At 51.1% G+C, this 21986-nt stretch overlaps 1 protein-coding gene across 1 annotated transcript in view; it reads left to right on the top strand.

Moving 5' to 3' along the window:
• Window positions 1-14258, top strand: part of Muc5b (mucin 5B, oligomeric mucus/gel-forming) — a 33932-nt gene extending 19674 nt beyond the window's left edge. The window contains exons 34-52 of the mRNA XM_057778707.1: window positions 161-6400; window positions 6624-6805; window positions 7113-7281; window positions 7924-8180; window positions 8429-8615; window positions 8721-8946; window positions 9046-9224; window positions 9309-9378; window positions 9519-9619; window positions 10064-10095; window positions 10344-10521; window positions 10845-10949; window positions 11079-11116; window positions 11573-11689; window positions 12285-12371; window positions 12465-12587; window positions 12736-12781; window positions 13346-13460; window positions 14069-14258. Of these exons, the coding sequence (XP_057634690.1) occupies window positions 161-6400; window positions 6624-6805; window positions 7113-7281; window positions 7924-8180; window positions 8429-8615; window positions 8721-8946; window positions 9046-9224; window positions 9309-9378; window positions 9519-9619; window positions 10064-10095; window positions 10344-10521; window positions 10845-10949; window positions 11079-11116; window positions 11573-11689; window positions 12285-12371; window positions 12465-12587; window positions 12736-12781; window positions 13346-13460; window positions 14069-14258 (8642 nt within the window). The remainder of the gene's footprint in view (window positions 1-160; window positions 6401-6623; window positions 6806-7112; window positions 7282-7923; window positions 8181-8428; window positions 8616-8720; window positions 8947-9045; window positions 9225-9308; window positions 9379-9518; window positions 9620-10063; window positions 10096-10343; window positions 10522-10844; window positions 10950-11078; window positions 11117-11572; window positions 11690-12284; window positions 12372-12464; window positions 12588-12735; window positions 12782-13345; window positions 13461-14068) is intronic.
• Window positions 14259-21986: the final 7728 nt, after the last annotated feature.

The following is a 21986-nucleotide window of genomic DNA, read 5'->3' as shown; positions in this document are numbered from 1 at the left end:
TTGTCTGTCTCTAGTTTGTCAACAAGTTCAGCCTCTCCAACTACCTTCCTCCAAACGTCAAAAGAGCAACACTCAGGTAAACCAAACACAACTTCATGGACAGCTTCCTCCAGCACTCCCAGCACTGCCAAGCTGACAACATCCACTGGCACCTCCACAGGGTTCTCTAGAACCATAACCACACTCTGGGGCAGCTTGCCCCCTAGCACCCCAACAACACCTACCAGGTCCACTGAACCCAACTCTACCTTGATGACAACAAAGAACCCTCCAACACTGATCACCAGTCACACGTCCAAAAGTCAGACTAGAACCCATATCACCACAGCATCCTCTCCTGAAGCAGTGAGTACAGAGGAGGTCAGAAAGTCCTCCTCGTCTACCTCTCTGACCACCCCTGGACCATCCTATTCCCCTCCTGGAAGCACCAGCATGAGCTCAGCCACGGCAGCCTCCACTAGCAGAGCAATTACACATTCCAAGACTACCCCAGAGCTCACTGGAGCTCCTTCAGCCAGCACCACAGAACCACTAAGGACACCGACCACGTCCACTTCAGCAGCCAGCACGGTCACACACACGGTCAGCATGCCTGTGACCTCTACCACCTGCCAACCCCAATGTCAGTGGACACGGTGGCTTGACACAGACTACCCCACGTCTGACGGCGAGGGAGAAGACATTGAGACATATGAGAGAATCAGGGCCACTGGGGCAGATATCTGTGAACAGCCTCAGGGCATCCAGTGTGTGGCCCAGAACTACCCTGACATGAGTTTGGACATGTTGGGTCAGGAAGTGACATGTGATGTCAACTTTGGTCTGGTGTGCCGCAACAGGGACCAGAAAGGTGATTTTGGGATGTGCTACAACTACATGATCCGGGTGCTGTGCTGCAGTGTGAGCCATTGCCAGGGACCGACCACCACTGCGGGCTCACCCCCTACACCACAAACTGCCACCACTGCTACCCAGACCCTGTCCTCCAAGCCTTATCTCAACACCAGTCCAGTTGAGACCTGGTCTCCTTCAGGCTCCACCACCAGCATCCAGGGCTCAGAGATGCCCACCTCTGGGATCCTGACTGCAAGTGTGTCATCCCCACCTAGCACTTCTCTGACAGCCACCTCAAAGACTACTCAGCATCCCAGGAGCCCAAAATCCTCTGGGACTCCTTCAGTGGTGACAACAAGGTCCACCTCTCAAGGACACTCCCTACCTCCTAGCAGTCCCCATGCCACCAACACATTCTCAGCAACAACCTCAAGGACTTCCCTGGCCAGAGGGACAACCTTCTCTACCTCTCTGACCACCCCTGGACCATCCTATTCCCCTCCTGGAAGCACCAGCATGAGCTCAGCCACGGCAGCCTCCATGAGCAGAGCAATTACACATTCCAAGACTACCCCAGAGCTCACTGGAGCTCCTTCAGCCAGCACCACAGAACCACTCAGGACACCGACCACGTCCACTTCAGCAGCCAGCACAGTCACACACACAGTCAACACACCTGTGACCTCTACCACCTGCCAACCCCAATGTCAGTGGACACGGTGGCTTGACACAGACTACCCCACGTCTGACGGCGAGGGAGAAGACATTGAGACATATGAGAGAATCAGGGCCACTGGGGCAGATATCTGTGAACAGCCTCAGGGCATCCAGTGTGTGGCCCAGAACTACCCTGACATGAGTTTGGACATGTTGGGTCAGGAAGTGACGTGTGATGTCAACTTCGGTCTGGTGTGCCGCAACAGGGACCAGAAAGGTGATTTTGGGATGTGCTACAATTACATGATCCGGGTGCTGTGCTGCAGTGTGAGCCATTGCCAGGGACCAACCACTACTGCGGGCTCACCCCCCATACCACAAACTGCCACCACTGCTACCCAGACCCTGTCCTCCAAGTCTCAGGCCAACACTAGTCTAACTGTGACCAGAACTTACTCGGCTTTTACCACGGTAGCAACAAGCTTCTCAAAAACTCCACCTGGCTCTAGCTACACGGCCACTACTGTTACCTCCTCTACCAGAAGCACCCCACATGTTTCTAGTGTCACAGAAAGTAGCAGCCCAGGAACAGTCTCCTCTATCCATACAACACTAACCATCATGCCTAAAACATTACAGCCATCGACACCTGCTTTGACAACAAAGCAAACTTCCTCGACTGGAATCTGGACCAGAATATTTACTGGTACAGCTGGCACTGCCTTTTCAAAACTTCCACCCACAAACCTAACTACAGTCATAGAAGAGCTGTCTACCAGTACACCAAGGATGCAGACGCTACCAGAAACCATGACTACTGCCCGCACCAGCCAGGGCACAACCTACTGCCAGCCCAAGTGTACGTGGACAGAATGGTTTGATGTAGACTCACCAACCTCAGGGGTAGTAAGAGGAGACATGGAGACCTATGAAAACATCAGAGCTTCTGGTAAGAAGATGTGCCAGGCACCAGAAAAGATTGAGTGCCGGGCAGAGAACTACCCTGCAGTCAGCATTGATAAGGTTGGCCAAGTAGTAAGCTGCAGCCTGGAGACAGGGTTAGTCTGCAAAAATGAGGACCAGACAGATGATTTCAAAATGTGCTTCAACTATAATATACGTGTGCTTTGCTGTGATGACTATAGCCATTGCCCTAGCACAACTGCTGTTCCACCAACATCTACCACAAACAAGACTAAAGCAAGTAATGGGGTCCCCACCATGGCAACCAGTTCATCAACAAGACAAAGACACTCCATCAAAGCTACCACATCTTCCAAGACTTCAGACAGGCTGACGACCACTATTATCCATACAGGATCCATACCTTCCACACACTCAGTCAGTAGCCCTGTGACCTCTACCACCTGCCAACCCCAATGTCAGTGGACACGGTGGCTTGACACAGACTACCCCACGTCTGACGGCGAGGGAGAAGACATTGAAACATATGAGAGAATCAGGGCCACTGGGGCAGATATCTGTGAACAGCCTCAGGGCATCCAGTGTGTGGCCCAGAACTACCCTGACATGAGTTTGGACATGTTGGGTCAGGAAGTGACGTGTGATGTCAACTTCGGTCTGGTGTGCCGCAACAGGGACCAGAAAGGTGATTTTGGGATGTGCTACAACTACATGATCCGGGTGCTGTGCTGCAGTGTGAGCCATTGCCAGGGACCGACCACCACTGCGGGCTCACCCCCCACACCACAAACTGCCACCACTGCTACCCAGACCCTGTCCTCCAAGCCTTATCCCAACACCAGTCCAGTTGAGACCTGGTCTCCTTCAGGCTCCACCACCAGCATCCAGGGCTCAGAGATGCCCACCTCTGGGATCCTGACTGCAAGTGTGTCATCCCCACCCAGCACTTCTCTGACAGCCACCTCAAAGACTACTCAGTATCCCAGGAGCCCAGAATCCTCGGGTACCCTGTCAGTGGTGACAACAAGGTCCACCTCTCAAGGACACTCCCTACCTCCTAGCAGTCCCCATGCCACCAACGCATTCTCAGCAACAACCTCAAGGACTTCCCTGGCCAGAGGGACAACCTTCTCTACCTCTCTGACCACCCCTGGACCATCCTATTCCCCTCCTGGAAGCACCAGCATGAGCTCAGCCACGGCAGCCTCCATGAGCAGAGCAATTACACATTCCAAGACTACCCCAGAGCTCACTGGAGCTCCTTCAGCCAGCACCACAGAACCACTCAGGACACCGACCACGTCCACTTCAGCAGCCAGCACAGTCACACACACAGTCAACACACCTGTGACCTCTACCACCTGCCAACCCCAATGTCAGTGGACACGGTGGCTTGACACAGACTACCCCACGTCTGACGGCGAGGGAGAAGACATTGAGACATATGAGAGAATCAGGGCCACTGGGGCAGATATCTGTGAACAGCCTCAGGGCATCCAGTGTGTGGCCCAGAACTACCCTGACATGAGTTTGGACATGTTGGGTCAGGAAGTGACGTGTGATGTCAACTTCGGTCTGGTGTGCCGCAACAGGGACCAGAAAGGTGATTTTGGGATGTGCTACAACTACATGATCCGGGTGCTGTGCTGCAGTGTGAGCCATTGCCAGGGACCGACCACCACTGCGGGCTCACCCCCCACACCACAAACTGCCACCACTGCTACCCAGACCCTGTCCTCCAAGCCTTATCCCAACACCAGTCCAGTTGAGACCTGGTCTCCTTCAGGCTCCACCACCAGCATCCAGGGCTCAGAGATGCCCACCTCTGGGATCCTGACTGCAAGTGTGTCATCCCCACCCAGCACTTCTCTGACAGCCACCTCAAAGACTACTCAGCATCTCAGGAGCCCAGAATCCTCGGGTACCCTGTCAGTGGTGACAACAAGGTCCACCTCTCAAGGACACTCCCTACCTCCTAGCAGTCCCCATGCCACCAACGCATTCTCAGCAACAACCTCAAGGACTTCCCTGGCCAGAGGGACAACCTTCTCTACCTCTCTGACCACCCCTGGACCATCCTATTCCCCTCCTGGAAGCACCAGCATGAGCTCAGCCACGGCAGCCTCCATGAGCAGAGCAATTACACATTCCAAGACTACCCCAGAGCTCACTGGAGCTCCTTCAGCCAGCACCACAGAACCACTCAGGACACCGACCACGTCCACTTCAGCAGCCAGCACAGTCACACACACAGTCAACACGCCTGTGACCTCTACCACCTGCCAACCCCAATGTCAGTGGACACGGTGGCTTGACACAGACTACCCCACGTCTGACGGCGAGGGAGAAGACATTGAGACATATGAGAGAATCAGGGCCACTGGGGCAGATATCTGTGAACAGCCTCAGGGCATCCAGTGTGTGGCCCAGAACTACCCTGACATGAGTTTGGACATGTTGGGTCAGGAAGTGACGTGTGATGTCAACTTCGGTCTGGTATGTCGCAACAGGGACCAGAAAGGTGATTTTGTGATGTGCTACAATTACATGATCCGGGTGCTGTGCTGCAGTGTGAGCCACTGCCAGGGACCAACCACCACTGCGGCCTCACCCCCGACACCACACACTGCCACCACTGCCAGACTCTCTAGTACTGCCATAAACACTTCTTGGGTTTCTCCTAGTACCCTCAGCCACGCTTCAGCTACTTCCACACCCACTACTACTTCCGAAGAGAATCAGTCCTCCTCTCTGCCGAGCACTAGGACTACAGTCATCTCTACTCCACTCTCCAGTTCCACGGGCTGCAAACCTCAATGCACCTGGTCAGATTGGCTGGACCATAGTTCACCCATCCCTGGGAGTTCTGGAGGAGAATTTGAGACCTATGCCAACATTAGAGCAGCTGGAATTGCTATATGTGAAAAGCCCCTGGACTTAGAATGTGATGTTGTTGACCAGCCCCATGTGCCTGAGCAGGAGTCGAGTCAGGTGATCAACTGCAGTTTGAACCTTGGTCTGGTGTGCAGGAACCTGGACCAGCCGGGGCCCTTTAGTGTATGCCTCAACTACCGCATCCGTGTGCTTTGCTGTGATGACTATAGTCACTGTCCTAGTACCTCTTCCAGCACCAGAACGTCAGCACTGCCCTGGTCTACCCACACTCCTCTGGTCCCTTTCACAACCACAGTGGCCTCAAGCACTGAGTCCACCTTTCAGACCAAGCATCCCTTCAGCTCCCCAGTGCCAAGTACCCAAGTATCCACATGGACCACACTTACTGACTCGGGCTGTGCACCTCGATGCACATGGACAGACTGGTTTGATGCAGACTTCCCTAACCCTGGCCCCAGAGGTGGGGACTTTGAGGTCTATGCAGTGCTACGTGAGGTTGGCTTTGTGTTCTGTGAGCAGCCCAAGGACATCCAGTGCCGCTCTGAGAAGGAGCCAGACAGGCCCCTGGAAACTCTAGAGCAGGTGGTCCAGTGTGATGTGCGATTTGGGCTGATATGCAAGAATATCAACCAATCGGGGCCTTTGCAATATTGTGACAACTACCATGTGCGCCTCCTCTGCTGTGACAACACCACCCACTGCACCACCCCACCCATGGCCACCCCTTCCACTGTTCCTTCCACCTCTACCCTGTTGTCCACTCACACTTCCCCAGTCTCGAACACCATGATCTCTTCCCCTGTGGCCACGAGCTCCACTGTGCCCCACTCCTCTTCCCTAGTGTCCACTCCCACCTCTCCAGTTCTGACCACCGCAACTTCACTTGGAGCCACGGGCCCTACTGCGGTCCCCTCCTCCACCACAGAGACCACCCACACCCCTGAACTTTCCCCCAGCAGTCAGGTGACCTTCAGCATGTCTACTGTTTCTCCCTTGGGCCTCAGTACCGTTAGGTCTACTGTCTTTTCCAGTCAATCAGTTTCCCCGTCACCCTGTTTCTGCCGGGCATTTGGACAGCTCTTCTTACCTGGTGAGTAGAAAAATCCATGTTTTCCCTACCTCATGTCCCTTGTCCCCTGGGTCTGTCAGCCTTGGGAGCTATGAGCCCTTTCGTGCATGTAAAGTTCAGTCTATGCCCTCTCTGGACAACCTTCTCCCTCAGGCAGGCTGCCTCTATGTCTCCCCCTGATGCTACCCCGCCTCTTCAGATAGGGTGTGGCTATGTCTTTCTGTGTCTTTTTTCCCTTCCATAGGAGATGTCATCTACAATAAGACTGATGGAGCTGGCTGCCAATTCTACGCCACCTGCAACCAAAACTGTGAGCTTGACCGCTTCCAGGGTGCCTGTCCCTCCTCTTCACCTCCAGTGCCCTCTACCCATGTGCCTTTGTCTACCCCACTTCCTGGCTGTGATAATGCCAGCCCTCCCCGGCAGGTGAGCCTCCCTTCTCCCTCCGCCTCCCTCTGATGTGGTGTGGATATGGGTTCTCAGGGACAACTGTATTTGGGTTGAGTCATGGCTAATGCTCACCTAAAGCACCACCTCAACCATGTAGCCTATCTCAGTGACCCATCTTCCAGTGGCTCCTGTTGAGAGAGGTGCACTGGATCTGGGGTCTTCATCAGCAGAAGCTGGTTGCCTTATGTGATTCATATCTGTAGGGACATGGGGGTCCAGAAAGGACAGAGCTTGGGTCTCCCCATGACCTCACGGTGAACACCCTGCATATCTTCTGCCTCAGGTGAATGAGTCCTGGACCCTGGAGAACTGCACAGTGGCTAGGTGCCAGGGAAATAACCAAATCATCCTCGAAGAGCCAGAGCCTGTGGACAATGTCACCTGTGTCAACAAGCACTCGCCCATCAAAGTGTGGGACCAGGAGCCTTGCCACTTCCACTATGAGTGCGAATGTGAGCAGAGGGCAGGCGCGGGACAGTCCAGCAAGATGGGACAGGATTGAGGCATCTGATCTTAGTGTGTCAGTCTCAAACAGCATTGTGTGCACAGGGAGGTTGGCAACATGGATGGGGCAGAGGAAGGGGCTGTGTGACTAGGAAGGGGTAGGGTGCAAAAAGCCACAATGGGCTTTTTCTTGTGGTCCTGATGACAACTTCTATTACTGAGTGTTAAATGACTCAAACTTGGAACTTAGAACAGCAAACTCAGGGTCTCACAGCCCTGAGCTAGAGTCAGATCAAGACAGGCAAGGCATCTCTATGGAGAATCCTTCTTGACTTTGCCAGTTAAGGGCTAAAGAGTCCTTGGCTTGTGGCTTCATCACTCTATTCTGCCTCCACCTTCTTATGGCCTTCTGCTCCATGTCTGTCTCCTGCCATTTCTAAGTACACTATCATCAGGTTCAAGGAACACCCAGGTAATTTGGGATTATTCCATTTTAAGACCAACATCATATTCACAATTCCCAAGGTAGATATGGTTTGGGAGATAGCTACTTTGTAGATGAAGCAACTGTGTTCCCCTGAAGGAACCATCCAGAGGTGGTGCTGGGTAACAGGGCTGGGAAGGGAGCCTTCAACTGTAGTCTCCCATAGGCTTCTGCAGTGGATGGGGGCGGTCACACTACCTGACATTTGATGGCACCTCCTATACTTTCCTGGACAACTGTACCTCGGTGCTCATGAGAGAGATCCACCCTCACCATGGCAACCTGAGCATCCTTGCTCACAGCTACTACTGTGGGGTTACCACCAATGCCACCTTCTGTCCCCGTGCCCTCAGTGTGAACTACAACTCTATGGAGATTGTCCTCACCATCACCACCACTGGCAGTGGGAAGGAGGAGAGCCTGGTGAGTCTTCTGGCAGGCAGAGCCCCAAGGCCACACTGCAAGCATGGGGCAACACAGGCAAAGATGAAAAGCCCTCAGGACCAAGAGTATTCTCCCCTCTGCAGATATGACCTGTAGGAGCTTTCCTAGGCAAAGAATAAATGCCTGGCTCTAGATTAGGAATAGGAATGTCCTTAGTGTTTGGCAAAGTAGCATCCACTGCTGCCTAGTTGGCTCCCTAGTTACTGTTTCCCTCTGGACATCCCTAGGTCATGTGGGACCAAATGTTGATAAACTCAGGCTACACTAAGAATGGTGTGACAGTGTCCTTGAGCGGCACCACCACAATGAGTGTCAACATTTCCACCATTGGCACCAGCATCACCTTTGATGGACACATCTTCCAGATATGGTTACCCTACAGATACTTCAGCAACAATACTGAGGGCCAGTGTGGTGAGTAGGCATGGCCAGGCTCATTCTGCATCCCTAAGTCGGGGTAAGGAATGAGTCTATGGAAAACAGCGAGAAACTGATTGTAACCTCTACCCTATTCACCAGGTACCTGCACCAACAGCCAGACAGATGATTGCCGCCGGCCAGATGGTACCATAGCTTCCAACTGCCAGGACATGGCCAAAGACTGGCTGGTTCCCAGGAACAGCAACAACAGCTGCTTTGCTCAGCCTAGCCCTCCCCCGAGCACCACTTCCCATCCCCCAGTATCCAGCACATCCACCTCTACCCCATGTCCCATTGCACCCCTCTGTGAGCTGATGCTGAGCCAGTGAGTCAGCCTTTGGGGTGGTGGGCCTGGGCAGTAGTCCCCTTGGCTAACCTCCCTGCTGGGCTCTGAGCTCCCAGCCCTGACCACTCACTGTCATAGGGTCTTCGCTGAGTGCCACAGGCTCATCCCTCCAGATACCTTCTTCAGTTCCTGTGTCAATGACCACTGCAACGCCAATGTCACTGACATGCTCTGTCAAAGCCTGGAGGCCTACGCAACACTCTGCCGGGCCCGGGGTGTGTGCGTCAATTGGCGCAATGCCACTGAAGGGCTATGTGGTAAGTAGGGGGTATCCAATTTGTCAGGCCTCCAGTCTCTTTGGTTCTTCCAAACCTGTCTGATGATGCTCTCTGCACCCACAGACCTCTCCTGTCCACCCACTAAGGAATACAGGCCGTGTGGACCCCTGCATCCAGCATCCTGCAGCTCTAGGTGAGTACAATCTAAGTAATAGTTTAGCAGCTGGCCTTCCATGTCTGAAGGGTCTAAGCTCTGGGACCCCCACAACTGGATCTTGGAGGTATCACCTCATTTCTGATCCTCACTCTGCTGCTTGCCCCTCCTCACACTAGGACCCTGAGTGTTTCAACTGAGATGCAGGCAGAGGGCTGCTTCTGCCCTGAGAATCAGCTCCTCTTCAACTCCCGCATGGACATCTGTGTGCAGGAGTGTCGTAAGTGCCATTCACCTACCATGGGACAAGCCTTGTCCCACCCGTCCCCCATAGGGTCCTCACCTTCCAGGCCAGGCCAAGATCCCAGACATCTGCAGACCCTCTTCTACCTGACTAGTATGTGAGAGGAGCCTGGAACAGACGTCTAAAGGCCTTTTGTAAGCCTGCCACCATTCTGTCTAAACTCTGCTGCTTGAAGCTGGCCAGAGAAGCTGCCTTCCTTTGCCAAGTGCTAGACCCTCAACATCCAACTTCACCACCGCTTCAGGGACCTGACACCCTCAGAATTCTCTAGGGCCTTCTGCTCCATCCTGGGAGAAGACATAGGTCTTGGCTTGGGGTACAGGTGGCCAGGACTAAGCACAGTTCTCTCAGCCTATGATCCCCTTCTGCCTGGCCTCGAACCCAGCATGTCCAGTAACAGTTTTCTTGTTTTTTTTCTAGCCTGCGTGGGACCAGATGGACTACCCAAGTTTGTGAGTGGTGCTGCTCCTCTGCCCCCACTTGAGCTCAAGAAGAGGAGGGAGGAAGGAGGGAGGGTGGCTGACTCCTCATAGCCCAGGAGGCTGATGTGGGGCTCCTGGGCTTCCTTCCTGCTCTCACCCTGGACAGCAGAGGGCTGACCTGCTGAGGGCAAACAAGGACTTGGAGTTGAGTTCAGGCAGAGAGGCCAGGGACTTTAGAACCTCAGAGCCTTCAGAGATCTTGACTTGGCCTGTTTCAGCCAGGAGAACACTGGATCAGCAACTGCCAGTCCTGCGTGTGCGACCCCAGCTCTGTGTCGGTACAGTGTGAGCCAGTGCAGTGTGAGAGCCAGGAGCTCCCACAGTGCACAAAAGCTGGCTTTGTGACTATGACCAGGCCCAAGGCTGACAATCCATGCTGCTCCGAGACAGTCTGTGGTGAGCACCTATTGGGACATAGGAGAAATATACTCTAGCTTAGCTGCTGGACCAATCAGGTGGGGGATGGCTCAAGATGCTTCAGCTTTTGACCTAAAAGTACCACTGGTGACCTCTGGTTTGACCTAACAGAGCAGAGACCTGGTAAGGACCAAGGAGATGAAAGAGTGAGGGAACCTTATGAAACCCAGAAAAGCCATGAAGCCTACTAGGTCCCAAAGAAAAATGACACTAGAAGCTAGTATTTCCCGAAAGGGAGAAGATGGTGGTGGTGGTGGGGATGACAAAATGGGCAGCATTCTGACATGGCCATTTCTCTACAGTCTGCAATACAACCACCTGCCCCAAGAGTCTGTCCAAGTGTGAGCCAGGGCACGAGCTGATCCGCATCTACGAGGAGGGAAGCTGCTGCCCCAGCTCCATCTGCAGTGAGTAGGAATGGGACGAAGCGCAGGGAAGGGTGCACTGAGACTGGCTGCAGGGGAGTTCAGGGATGGGGAGGAGCCAGGGTTTCTGCCCCACTGTCCAGATGTGTAATCAACCCCCTTTCATTTCAGGACCCATGATGTGCACACACAATGATACCCTCTATGGGGTAAGGGCTCAGCCCAGGCAGGGTGAATAGCAGGGGTAGGCCGAGGTGGGTGGGAAGCCCATGTCCCCCAGTTCCTAATCCTTGCTTTGGCATCCTTGCCATAAAGGTAGATCTGGAGAGAGGGTCTGGGCCCTTAAGACATAGGACATAAGGCCATTGCATGTGTGTGTGTGTGTGTGTATGTGTGCATGTGCACAAGTGTGCACATCTGTGTGCATGCAGGAGCTGTGGAACGAGGGGTCACCACATCTGCTACATCTGAGTGGTCAGCTTCTGAGTCTCCCAGCTTACTGCTGTCCCCACCCACTGAATACCTGTGTTCAACTATGGGAACAATTACACTGTGGGGAAAAGAACTGGGCTCATGGGACATGTCTGGACCCAGCTGAGTCGACCTGATATGTGCTCACCCCTGCCCCCACCTTCTCTTAGAGCTGCTCTCCTCATCCGCTCTAGGTTGGTGCAAACTTCCCAGGGGATGTTCCCTGCCAAACATGCACCTGCTTCTCTGTGGGCAATCAAGAACCAAAAGTAGAGTGTAGAGAGATCCTTTGTACCACCTTCTGCCCCCAGGTGAGTCTGTGGCCCAGCAGACATCTTGAGAGACTATCCATGGCAGTCCATCATTGAGAGTCCTCCAATTCACTATAATTTTGAGGTCTTGTTTTTTTCTAAAGGGAAGAGTAGGAGGATGATGATGACTGGAGGACAGGTCCTGCAGATTGATGAGCTGACTAGAAAGAGATCCAGTATGGTACCAGTAGACCAGCAGTTTTCAACCTGTGGGTCATGGCTCCATTGGGGTTGAATGACCCTTTCACAAGGGGTCACATATCAGATGCTCTGCATGTCAGATATTTACATTACAATTCATTACAGTTGCACAATTACAGTTTTGAAGTAACAACAAAATAATTGTGTGGTTGGGGGCCACCATAACATGAAAAACTGTATTAAAGGGTCACAGTCTTAGGAAGGTTAAGAACCACTACAGTAGACAGAGAGGCTAAGAAGCAGGGTGAGCTAAGCTGTAAGACCTGGGAAGCAGGTATAACACAGAACAAAGACATAACCTCTTAGGAGTTCCTGCCAAGGAGGGCCCCTAAAGTATACTCAGAAGGGTGGCTGGGATGAATGAGAGACCTGACTACCTCTCCTGTCCCCACAGGGCTTCAAGTACACACTGGTGCCAGGGCAGTGCTGTGGGGAGTGTGTACAGGATGCTTGTTTCACACCAGAGGGCCAGACAGTGCAGGTAATTGGAGAGGGTGTAAGAGATCCTCCCCTGAGCAGGTCTCATCCACAACTGGGTTCCTGTCTGGACCTCTATTGTGTGTTTTGATTTCAGTCCAATGAAACCTGGGTGAACAGCCATGTTGACAACTGCACAGTGTACCTCTGTAAGGCTGAGAATGGAATCCATGTACTGACTCCACTCCCCATGTCCTGCCCTGATGTGTCCAACTGTAGGGTATGTACTGGGGAGGCACTGCCTTTGGGTGGTCCACCCTTGTCATGCCCCTGGAAGGTTCTGACCCAAGAAGTCTGTATCTCCATGGCTTCTACCCCATATGCTGGCTCTGTCCCAATCTCATTCTGCTCTGTTCTTGGCCCTGCAGGGAACCCTAAGGAAAATAGGTTGCTGTTACTCCTGTGAAAAAGAAGGTAAGTTGAAGATAACTCACATCTAGTCCTCCAGCTCCATCCAGTTCCCACCAAAAGCAATCCAAGTTTCTCCCATGAGTGGCAGATCCCACCAAAGTCCTAGGCTGGTCACCCAGGAAAGGTGTATCAGTTACTTCTCTCACTGCTGTGAGAGTGTGACAAAATACCAGACAAAACCAGTTTAAGAAAGGCAGGCTTTCTTTGCCTCATGGTTAGAGTGTACAGTCCCACCATGGTGGGGAGACATGGCAGCAACAGAAGCAGATGGTCATATATGTCTGCAGCCAAGAAGCAGACAGGGATAAAAGCTAGGGCTCAGCACACTTTCTCCTTTTCAGTCAGTCTGACACCCTAGCCCATGGGAGGTCCTGCCCACATTCAGGGTGGGTCTTTCCTCAGAAGTTAGTTTAATCTAAACAAGCTCTCAGAACTTTGTCTTTTAAGAGACTCTAGATCCTGTTGAGTTGACAGTCAATATTAACCATCACAGAGGGCCAGCCTTACCAGGTCCAGGGTCTCTGAGTTAGGGTCTATGGTCCCTGCAATGGCCTGTCTTCTTTGCAGACTCAAGTACATGTCAAGTGCGTGTAAGCACAACCATCCTGCGGCATAAGGGCTGTGAAACAGAGATGGCAGTCAATGTCACCTTCTGCGAGGGTTCCTGCTCTGGAACGTCCAAGTGAGTGGGGGCCTTACCTCCCCAAGAGTGTAGAAGAACCAGGTGTTAACTTGTCACCTTGGGCCTTACAGAGACTGTCTCCTTCTTGGTGTCCAGAGGTCACACATACCTGTCTGCATAAAATAAATGGCCCACCTCCCAGTCACATCAGGGGCAAACCTTGCTTAGCTGTACAGAATTGGGTTTCCGCCTTGGACTTATGTCCAGGAATCTGAAAGTGTCTAGGGAAACAGATAGCATCAGATCCCTCTGTAGTCCCCAGATGGCCCCAGGCTGCAGTCAGCTGTGAGCAGGAGTGGCCAGGAAGGTTAAAGAATCTGTGGTTAGAGAAGGCAGGAGGAAGGGTACCAGGATGGCTCCGGGACTTAAGATGACTGTCCAGAGGAAGAGTCTCAACAGGGTCAGCAGGATGGAAAGAAAGGAGAATCATGGGAGGTGATGAAAGATGAAGGTGGTTTTTAAAAAAGCCCAGGAAGAGCAAGGCTGTGTGTTCAAGAAAGTAGTCATGGTGGATAGTCAGGCAGCTTTCAAGAACCCACAGAGGACCACGAATCACTATACTGCCAAGAGGACCATGGATGGGAAACGCTGACCTCCCATGTCCACAGGTACTCCTTGGAGGTCCAGGCCATGGAGCATCAGTGCACCTGCTGTCAGGAGAGCAAGGTCCATGACGTAGCTGTGGCCATGCAGTGTCCCAACGGTACAGTCATCCAGCACACCTATACCCACGTCGATGAGTGCAGCTGTGCCCTGGCTTGCAGTTCCCTGCCCATGGCATCCATGAACACTCCCTAAAGCTCAGTGCTGGAAGGCAATTGCATCCCCCAACCCCTCATGTCCCTCCACCTGGAGCAGAACCTGCACAACTGACAATGAGAACATTAGGCACACATGCTCCATGTGGCCCACAAGGACCCTCTGTGGCTCCCACTGTCTCTGTTCCACCCTCTGCCTGCCACTTGTGAAACCAGCATCATGGAGGGTGATGGGACAATTAAGATCCACTTGAGGAGGGTGCCAGGGGAGAATTTGGCCCTTGGAGACCCTCTTGGCTGTCTTGGCTCATCCTCTGTGGTGACATATAGATGTCTTGGAGAAAAACAAAAAGCCTGTGGCTATACGACTCCCCACAGCAAGGTTGTATGCCCTTCATCACATAAAGAAGCCCTTTGCCAGTCATCTCAAGTGCACACAGGCGGATAGGACTATCCAAGAAAGACAAGCTAACAGAGAGCTGTGTCAGGCAAGATAGCTGCCTGCTGGAGGGACCCTGGGATCTGGGGTTGGAAAGGGGCCTGTGCTCACCCAGTCCGAAGCTGTAATAAACCCTGGTACTATGTGTCTCCTCCTGGTGTCTTTTCCTGCCCACTCTACATGGCTCCCTGCTTATGGTTTGGAGTTGCCAGGGATGAAGCTAGAGCTATCAACAGGAACATGATGGAGGAGAGACTGGCTAAGAGGAATAGGGAAGAGGCACTGGACACTGAGAGCAAGGCCAGCCAGGGAACCACAAACCAGTGTAGCTGCCACAGAACCCAGGGGCAGCATCAGGGCATCCTAGACAGACAGAAGAGCCTGCTGACTAAGGAGGCCATCCTAGCACCCATCAGTGTGTGGTGGCTGCAATGGACAGAAAAGAAGGTTGCTCTGCATTGCTCAGACCCCAAGGGGCTGTGGCTGCAGTGGTGCTGGGACCCCAGGTCCTGTTCTGCCTCCTCACGTGCACTATATTCAAGATACCTGTGGATTATTGGTTTACCATACAAGTGGCTATCCTTGGTGCCTTTCTTTCCCTCCCTCTGTCCAAAATGGGGAACATTCTATAAGCATGGCAGGGAGCCACAGGGGCCAGGGAAATGTGGAACTCTATGGCTTGGGTTCTAGACGTAGGCAGGAAGGAAGCATGTCAAGAGGAATCCTACATGTGGTGTGAGACAGAGAATATCCTGGCTTGACTGTGCAGGAAAGATAAAAATGACCTTCAAATGTACAGAATGTGGTCAATGGTGGGGCTATGACCTAGGAAGATAAGAACATAGTGGCTAGCTATGGTCCCAAAAGCCTCTGGAGAAGTAAGTAGAGAGGTCCTGCCATAGCTTGGCTACCCTGCTCTCCAGAAGTGGATGCCAACAGACTCAGTATGGCAGGGCTCCTGTGCCTGGTGTTTGCGTCCAGGGTCTGGCTAGTGAACCTGCCTTTCACATGCACTTGCTGAAGTCCGCCGGGCAGGCAGCCCCCTGGAGAAACATGGTCCAGAGACTGACAAAGTAACAGGTGTGTTGTGGGACAGCAGAAGGCTACTGGGGCCAGCTTCTTTCTCCAAGTTCACCTTTGATCTCATCGTGTGGCTTCTAGGACAGAAAATTCCAGTCCCTGTCCTCATGAAATCACATCAAAGTATTGTTTCTTCAACCTCAGTCATTTCAAGCATCATCACTGAAGTCAAGAGCATCACTCAACAGAGACACTCTAAAATGTGGAGGTCTTCTATGTCTGGGGAGGCTCCTGACTACGGCCATATATACAGTGTGGTCCTCTTTACCTGTCAGGAAACAGGCACAAAGAGACAAAGAGCTTTATCAGGAAGCAAGACCTGCTACAGCCAGGGTAGCAAACTTAAGAGTCCACTCTGAAAATACTAGGGTTGACCTGGACCCATGGAGAATCACAATGAGGAAACCACAGCTCTGGGTGCACTTCAAATATATTCTAAAAGGGTTTCTGTCTCCTAGATGGGAGAGTGGACATCTCTTCCCCACAGACTGACTAAACCACTAAACTAAGTGGATTAAGCTGAAAGTAGACATCCCTGTGAAAGAAAAAGACATTAGCAATATACCAACAATGACAGGGCAGCCCAGGGGTCCACATCAGGAGGCCCAACACCCTTCCTTGTAGGAATGTACACTTAGCTCTTAAATCACCAAGCCTCTGGGTCCCCAAGTGAGGCAGAGTTCAGTAAACAAAAAGAGATCAAGCACCAGGCACTCAGATTTGCAAGTAAGACAGGGTGCTTTCAAAGAAACGATTTCAGATTATTGGCAATATAGCTGAAGCTTCCCCAAAGGAAAGAACTGAAAGGGAACTGGGTGAGGTGGCACATACCTGTAATGTATGAGGAGGCTAACCTGGGCTATATAGTGAGACCCCCCCCCACAATATAAAGAGACAGAGAGAGAGGGGAGAGAGAGAGAGAGAGAGAGAGAGAGAGAGAGAGAGAGAGAGAGAGAAAAGGCTGCCTAGAGATGAGTACTGGAATGTTCTTGCTGGGGTTATAATCACAAGGAAGAAAGCTCAGCCTGGGGAAAACTGTCACATGTAGGGAAATCCTTTCTGCTTCCACATTTCCACCAAGCAACTTTAAAAAAAAAAAACAAAAACACTCCCTCCCCTCCTCTCACTTCCCCCACTTTTCCCCCACCCCATCCCCCATCCACTCCTCAGAGAGGGAAAGGCTTCCCATGGGAAGTCAACAAAGTCTAGTCAACAAAGTCTAGTCAGTTTGAGGTTAAGACCAAGCACCCTCCCTCCAATATCTAGGCTGAGCAAAGAATCCCTCCAAAGAGAATGGGCTCCAAAAAGCCAGTTCAAGCACTAGGCATAAATCCCGGTCCCACTGCCAGTGGTCCCACAGATTGCTCCAGCCACACAACTGTCACCAACATTCAGAGGGCCCAGTTTGGTCCTATGCAGGTTCCCCCACTGTCAGTCCAGAGTCAGTGAGCTCCAACTAGCTCAGGTCAGTTGTTTCTGTGGGTATCACCATCAAGGTCTTAACCCCTTTGCTAATATTATCACTCCTCTCTCTATGACTGGACTCTAGGAGCTCAACCCAGCGCTTAGTTGTGGATCTCTGCATGTGCTTCTATCAGCTGCTGGCTGAAGGTTCTATGATGACAATTAAGGTCGTCATCAATCTGATTACAGAGGAAGGCCTGTTCCAGCACCTTTTCCAGTACTGCTTAGGGTCTTAGTTGCACTCCGCAGCTTTTAAATAGATCTTAGCTGCAGGGTCCTGTTCCCATAGATAACACACTACAAGTCTACAGTTCAAAAGGATGCTCATGAGTTGTCTGCGAAGTATAAATGAGGGACCAGAGAGAAGGCTCGGTAGTCAAGAGCATTTGCTATTATTCCAGAGGACCCAGGTTCAGTTCCTAGCAACTACACAGCGGTTCACAACCATTTCTAACTTGTTCCTGTGGATCTGACACCCTCCTCTGACCTCCATGGGCATTAGGCATGCACATAGTACACAGGCGTACACACATATAGGCAAAACACCCATATACATAAAATAATAAGAAATTTAAAAACGTAAGTTGAAAGACCTGGATAACTCTGGGTATCCCCAAAGAAAGCCCTGGATAAATCCAGGTTCCCTCCCCCCACCCCCAGCAGGAAGAAAATAGCCAAAAATCCAAGAAGGAAAAGTCTAGGATTTAGCTGAAGATAAAGTTAGATTGTGATCTTGAGAAACGGAGTTTCCCCCCTGTGAAACTGTACTGTGTTTTAGGAACTAGCTGATTATGACCTTGGGAGTGGTCCTGAGAGGCAGGGAGTTGCCCCCTAGTGATCTTCACTGGTATTTTCAGAATTTTCTGTGACACACTTCCTGCCAATTCCGGATCACTGGGCTGTGGTTTCTTCCCTTAAAAATCGGTTCTCCCGGTCACTCGGGGTCGAACTCTTCCCCTGCGTGGTTTCTGAGTCTCGGCCCCAGTGCACTGGTTCTCGTCTCATCTCATCGATTAAAGCCTCGTGTCTCTCGTGACGGTCTCTCGTGAGTTACTGGGGGGGTCGTGTTATCCCGAGACTTGAGTGAGAGTCTCCCCACACTGGGGATCATTCAAAGTGAGGAGCTGGGGCATAGCTCAACAGGTAAAGGCACTTGTTACACAGGCCTGGCTACCTAAATTCAATCCCTGGAACTTACATAAAGGTAGCAGGAGAGAACTGACTCTCAAAGTTGCCTTCTGACCTCCACATGCACATGATGGCATACACACAACGACATGCACATGCCCACACTTGCATATACACTATTCACAATATTAACAAAAGCAAGTTAAAACTAATTAAATGATGGACTGGGGAGATGACTCAGTTGGTAGAATGCTTGCCACATAAGTATGAGGATTTGAGCTGAATCCCCAGAACCCACATAACAGCAGGATTTGGTAATGTGTGTCTTTAGTATCAGTACTTGCTGTGGGATTCCCCTCTGTATGCTGTGATTACCATTAATGAATAAAGAAAACTGACTTGGCCTGATAGGATAGAACAGAGGTAGATGGGGAAAACTAAACTGAATGCTGGGAGGAAGAAGATGGAGTCAGAAAGAAGCCATGGAGCCCCTCTAGAGACAGACACCAGAACTTTACCTGGTAAGCCACAACCATGTGACGATACACAGATTAATGGAGATGGGTTAAATTAATATGTAAGAGTTAGCCAATAAGAAGCTAGAGCTAATGGGCCAAGCAGTGATTTAAATAATGTAGTTTCCGTGTGATTATTTCGGGGCTGAGCAGCTGGGAACCAACAAGCGGCCTCCAACTACAAGTACTGGCGAAGTGGAGACAGGTTCCTGGAACTCACTGGCCAGCCAGTCCAGTCTACTTGGTGAGGTCCAGGCCACTGAGACCCTGCCTCAAAATTCAAGGTGGGTAGCACCTGAGGGACAACACCTAGGGTTGACCACTAACCTCCACATGCATATGTATTGGCACACACATGTACACAACACCCCCCTGCACATACACATGCACCAAGAATGAAAAAATAAAAAGAGTCATGTTGACCTTCTGCCTGATCTTACAAGTGATCTCCTAAGCACCCAAGGGAGTCTCAAGGGCCTAACCTGCTAAGCAGGAGCTAATCACTCCAGGAAAGGGCACTTGGCAACTCTGCCTTGCGTATCTGGGGGACCTGTCCAAGGCCCTGCAGAGGGAACAAAGTAGATAGTAGGTGGAACACACTACTACATACTTGTGAGCTCACAAGCATGGCTGGGTAAGGTCTCCTCCACCAGAGACAGGGAGGATGCTTGGGAAGGAGAGGGAAGTGTCTTCGTCACTGTGCTATTGCTGTGAAGAGACACCATGACCAAGGCAGCTCTTACAAAAGAGCATTTAATTGGAGGCTTGCTTATAGTTTCAGAGTTGGTCCATCATCATCAAGACAGGAAGCAGACAGGCAGACTGCTATGTTGGAGCAGTAACTGAGAGCTTTACATCCTGATCCAATGGCAGTAGGCAGAGAAGAAACCTGGGGCCTGGCACAGGCTTTTGAAACCTCAAAGCCCAGTCCAACAGGACCACACCTCCTAATCATTTTCAAATGGTTTACCAACTGGGGACCAAGCATTCAAACTTATGGGCCTCTGGGAACCACTCTCAGTCAAATCACCATATAAAGCTAGGCAGGAAGGAGAAGCTTGAAGAAGGAGCTCTGAGTGGCCCTACAGGCACAAGTGAACAAGTTCAAAGGCCATGAGAAGAGATTGCCACGCACCCACAAGAGGACTGTCAGGAAGCTGGGCACTGCCTTTTTGAGACAGTCCCTCAGTAGCCTGGATCTCACCAAGCAGACTGAGATGGCTGGTCAGTGAGTCCCAGGAACCTGCCTGTGTCTACCTCCCCAGTACTGATATTAAAATTACACACTACACTACCAAGTCCTGCTGTTATGTGGGTTCTGAGGATTCACCTCAAATCCTCATGCTTATGTGGCAAGCATTCTACTAACTGAGCCATCTCTCATCCCCCATTTAGTTAGTTTTATCTTTCATTTGTTAATATTGTGTCTGAGTGAATGGTGTGTATGTAAGTATGGGCATGAGCATGCCATTGTGCACATGTGGAGGTCAGAGGACAACTCCCATCTCTCTGTCAGTCACTAAGATGAAGAGACAAGGAACTTGGGTCACGGGGGAAGTGGCATTACCTAAATAGGTGTAGGACAAATATGGGGTATAGAATGGGGTATAGCTGTCAGAGAACAGAAACATGGACCCAGCACCCCATCCCTAGCACAGGACCCTACTCTGCCTGCACTCACAGGGTGTTCCCAGAAGAGCCATCCTAGCTCTCTGCTGTGCTTTGGCATTCTGTTTATTCTTCCACCAACTTGCTGCCGATGTCCTGGATCCAGTGACATCCAGCTTTCTATATCTCCACAATATCAGGTTGGCTGTGCCCTGCCTCCTGGAACCTTCTTCCCAGCTCCTCCACTGTTCAGCAGAGTCTGGATTGCCACTTTGCTGAGCCTGCCCTGAACCTTAGAAGCCAGGTGGGACTCTTTTTCTCTGGTATTTCAGCTGTCCTGGAGTCTGAGGCACACAGTGACATGGTAGTCCTTTAGCCATGCTGTGATGCAATGTGACTTCATGCTCTCTGATGTCCCTTTGGAAGTGACTACTCCTGCCCCATACCTGCCTAAGTCTTCTATGATCCTGTTGTAGTTTAAATGTGAAATATTCCCTACAGACTCAAAATGTTCTCTATAGACTTGTGTGTTCAAATACTCGATCCCCAGCTGTTAGCACTGTTTGGAAGGTTGTGGAATCTTTAAGAGGTAGATTTTTCAAAGTAAGGCACTGGCTTTCCAGCCACACCTGCTGTCTGCTTGTGACTAGATTCATGTGGTCAGCTTCCTCATGCTCACGTATGCCTCCCCTCCATGATGGCCTTAAGTTATTTCTTGTCAAGTATTTGGTCAGAGCAATGAGACAATTATCAATTAAGTCTTTTGCTCTCTCCTGGTGATCTCATCCCACCTTGATGTGCTTGGAATGAAATCATCATTATGTCCTTTATAGAGAGAACCAAAATGGTGACCACTGGTGAGGAATGGATACCACCTCTAGGTTCAGCTCATGGGTTGTGAAAACTTTTAAAGAATCAACAGAAAAGTCAGAGAGACTTTGGGATGAGGGCAGAGAGCAGGTGCAGATACTGCCAACAGAACCCTGTGTTTTCATCTACCCCAAGGGTAAACATTTAGGAGAAGATGGGTTTAAAATTCTCCAAGACAGCAAAATGAAAGTACGATTAAGCCTAGACAGCAACAATGGTGCTCAGAGCATACGTGAGCTTATTAAACAGAAGACTGGCTGCAGCAGAGGAGGGCTTGCCTCCTAACATGTTGACTGCATAAATTCTAGCACAATGTTACCATGCTTTTCCTAAAGTCTAACCCTACCTACTATGAAGTGTGTACATGAGTCCCAACAATAATAACCTAGCCAGAAGGGTGAAAAGAAAAGTGATTGTAAGAAAGAAGATTAAAGTGGTCAGTCTCCTGTAGACAAAACATGGATAGGGGAAAAGATGCAGTCCCTGTATGTGCAAAGATTTAGAGTACAATAGCATGGAGGCTAAGGCAAAGGAGATTTGTAGCTAACCGGACAGTGACCAAGAAATGACATCTGGATCTAGTCTACATATTTATCTGTTCACTGTCATTTTTGCTGTGGGTAATGAATGGACAGACTCATGCATGCTAGACAAGCACTCTGCT

This window comes from Chionomys nivalis, chromosome 8 (genome assembly GCF_950005125.1).
Source record: "Chionomys nivalis chromosome 8, mChiNiv1.1, whole genome shotgun sequence".
In the NCBI taxonomy this organism is placed as follows: domain Eukaryota; kingdom Metazoa; phylum Chordata; class Mammalia; order Rodentia; family Cricetidae; genus Chionomys; species Chionomys nivalis.
Note: the sequence above shows the minus strand (reverse complement) of the source record. Positions and strands in the feature narration are given on the sequence as shown.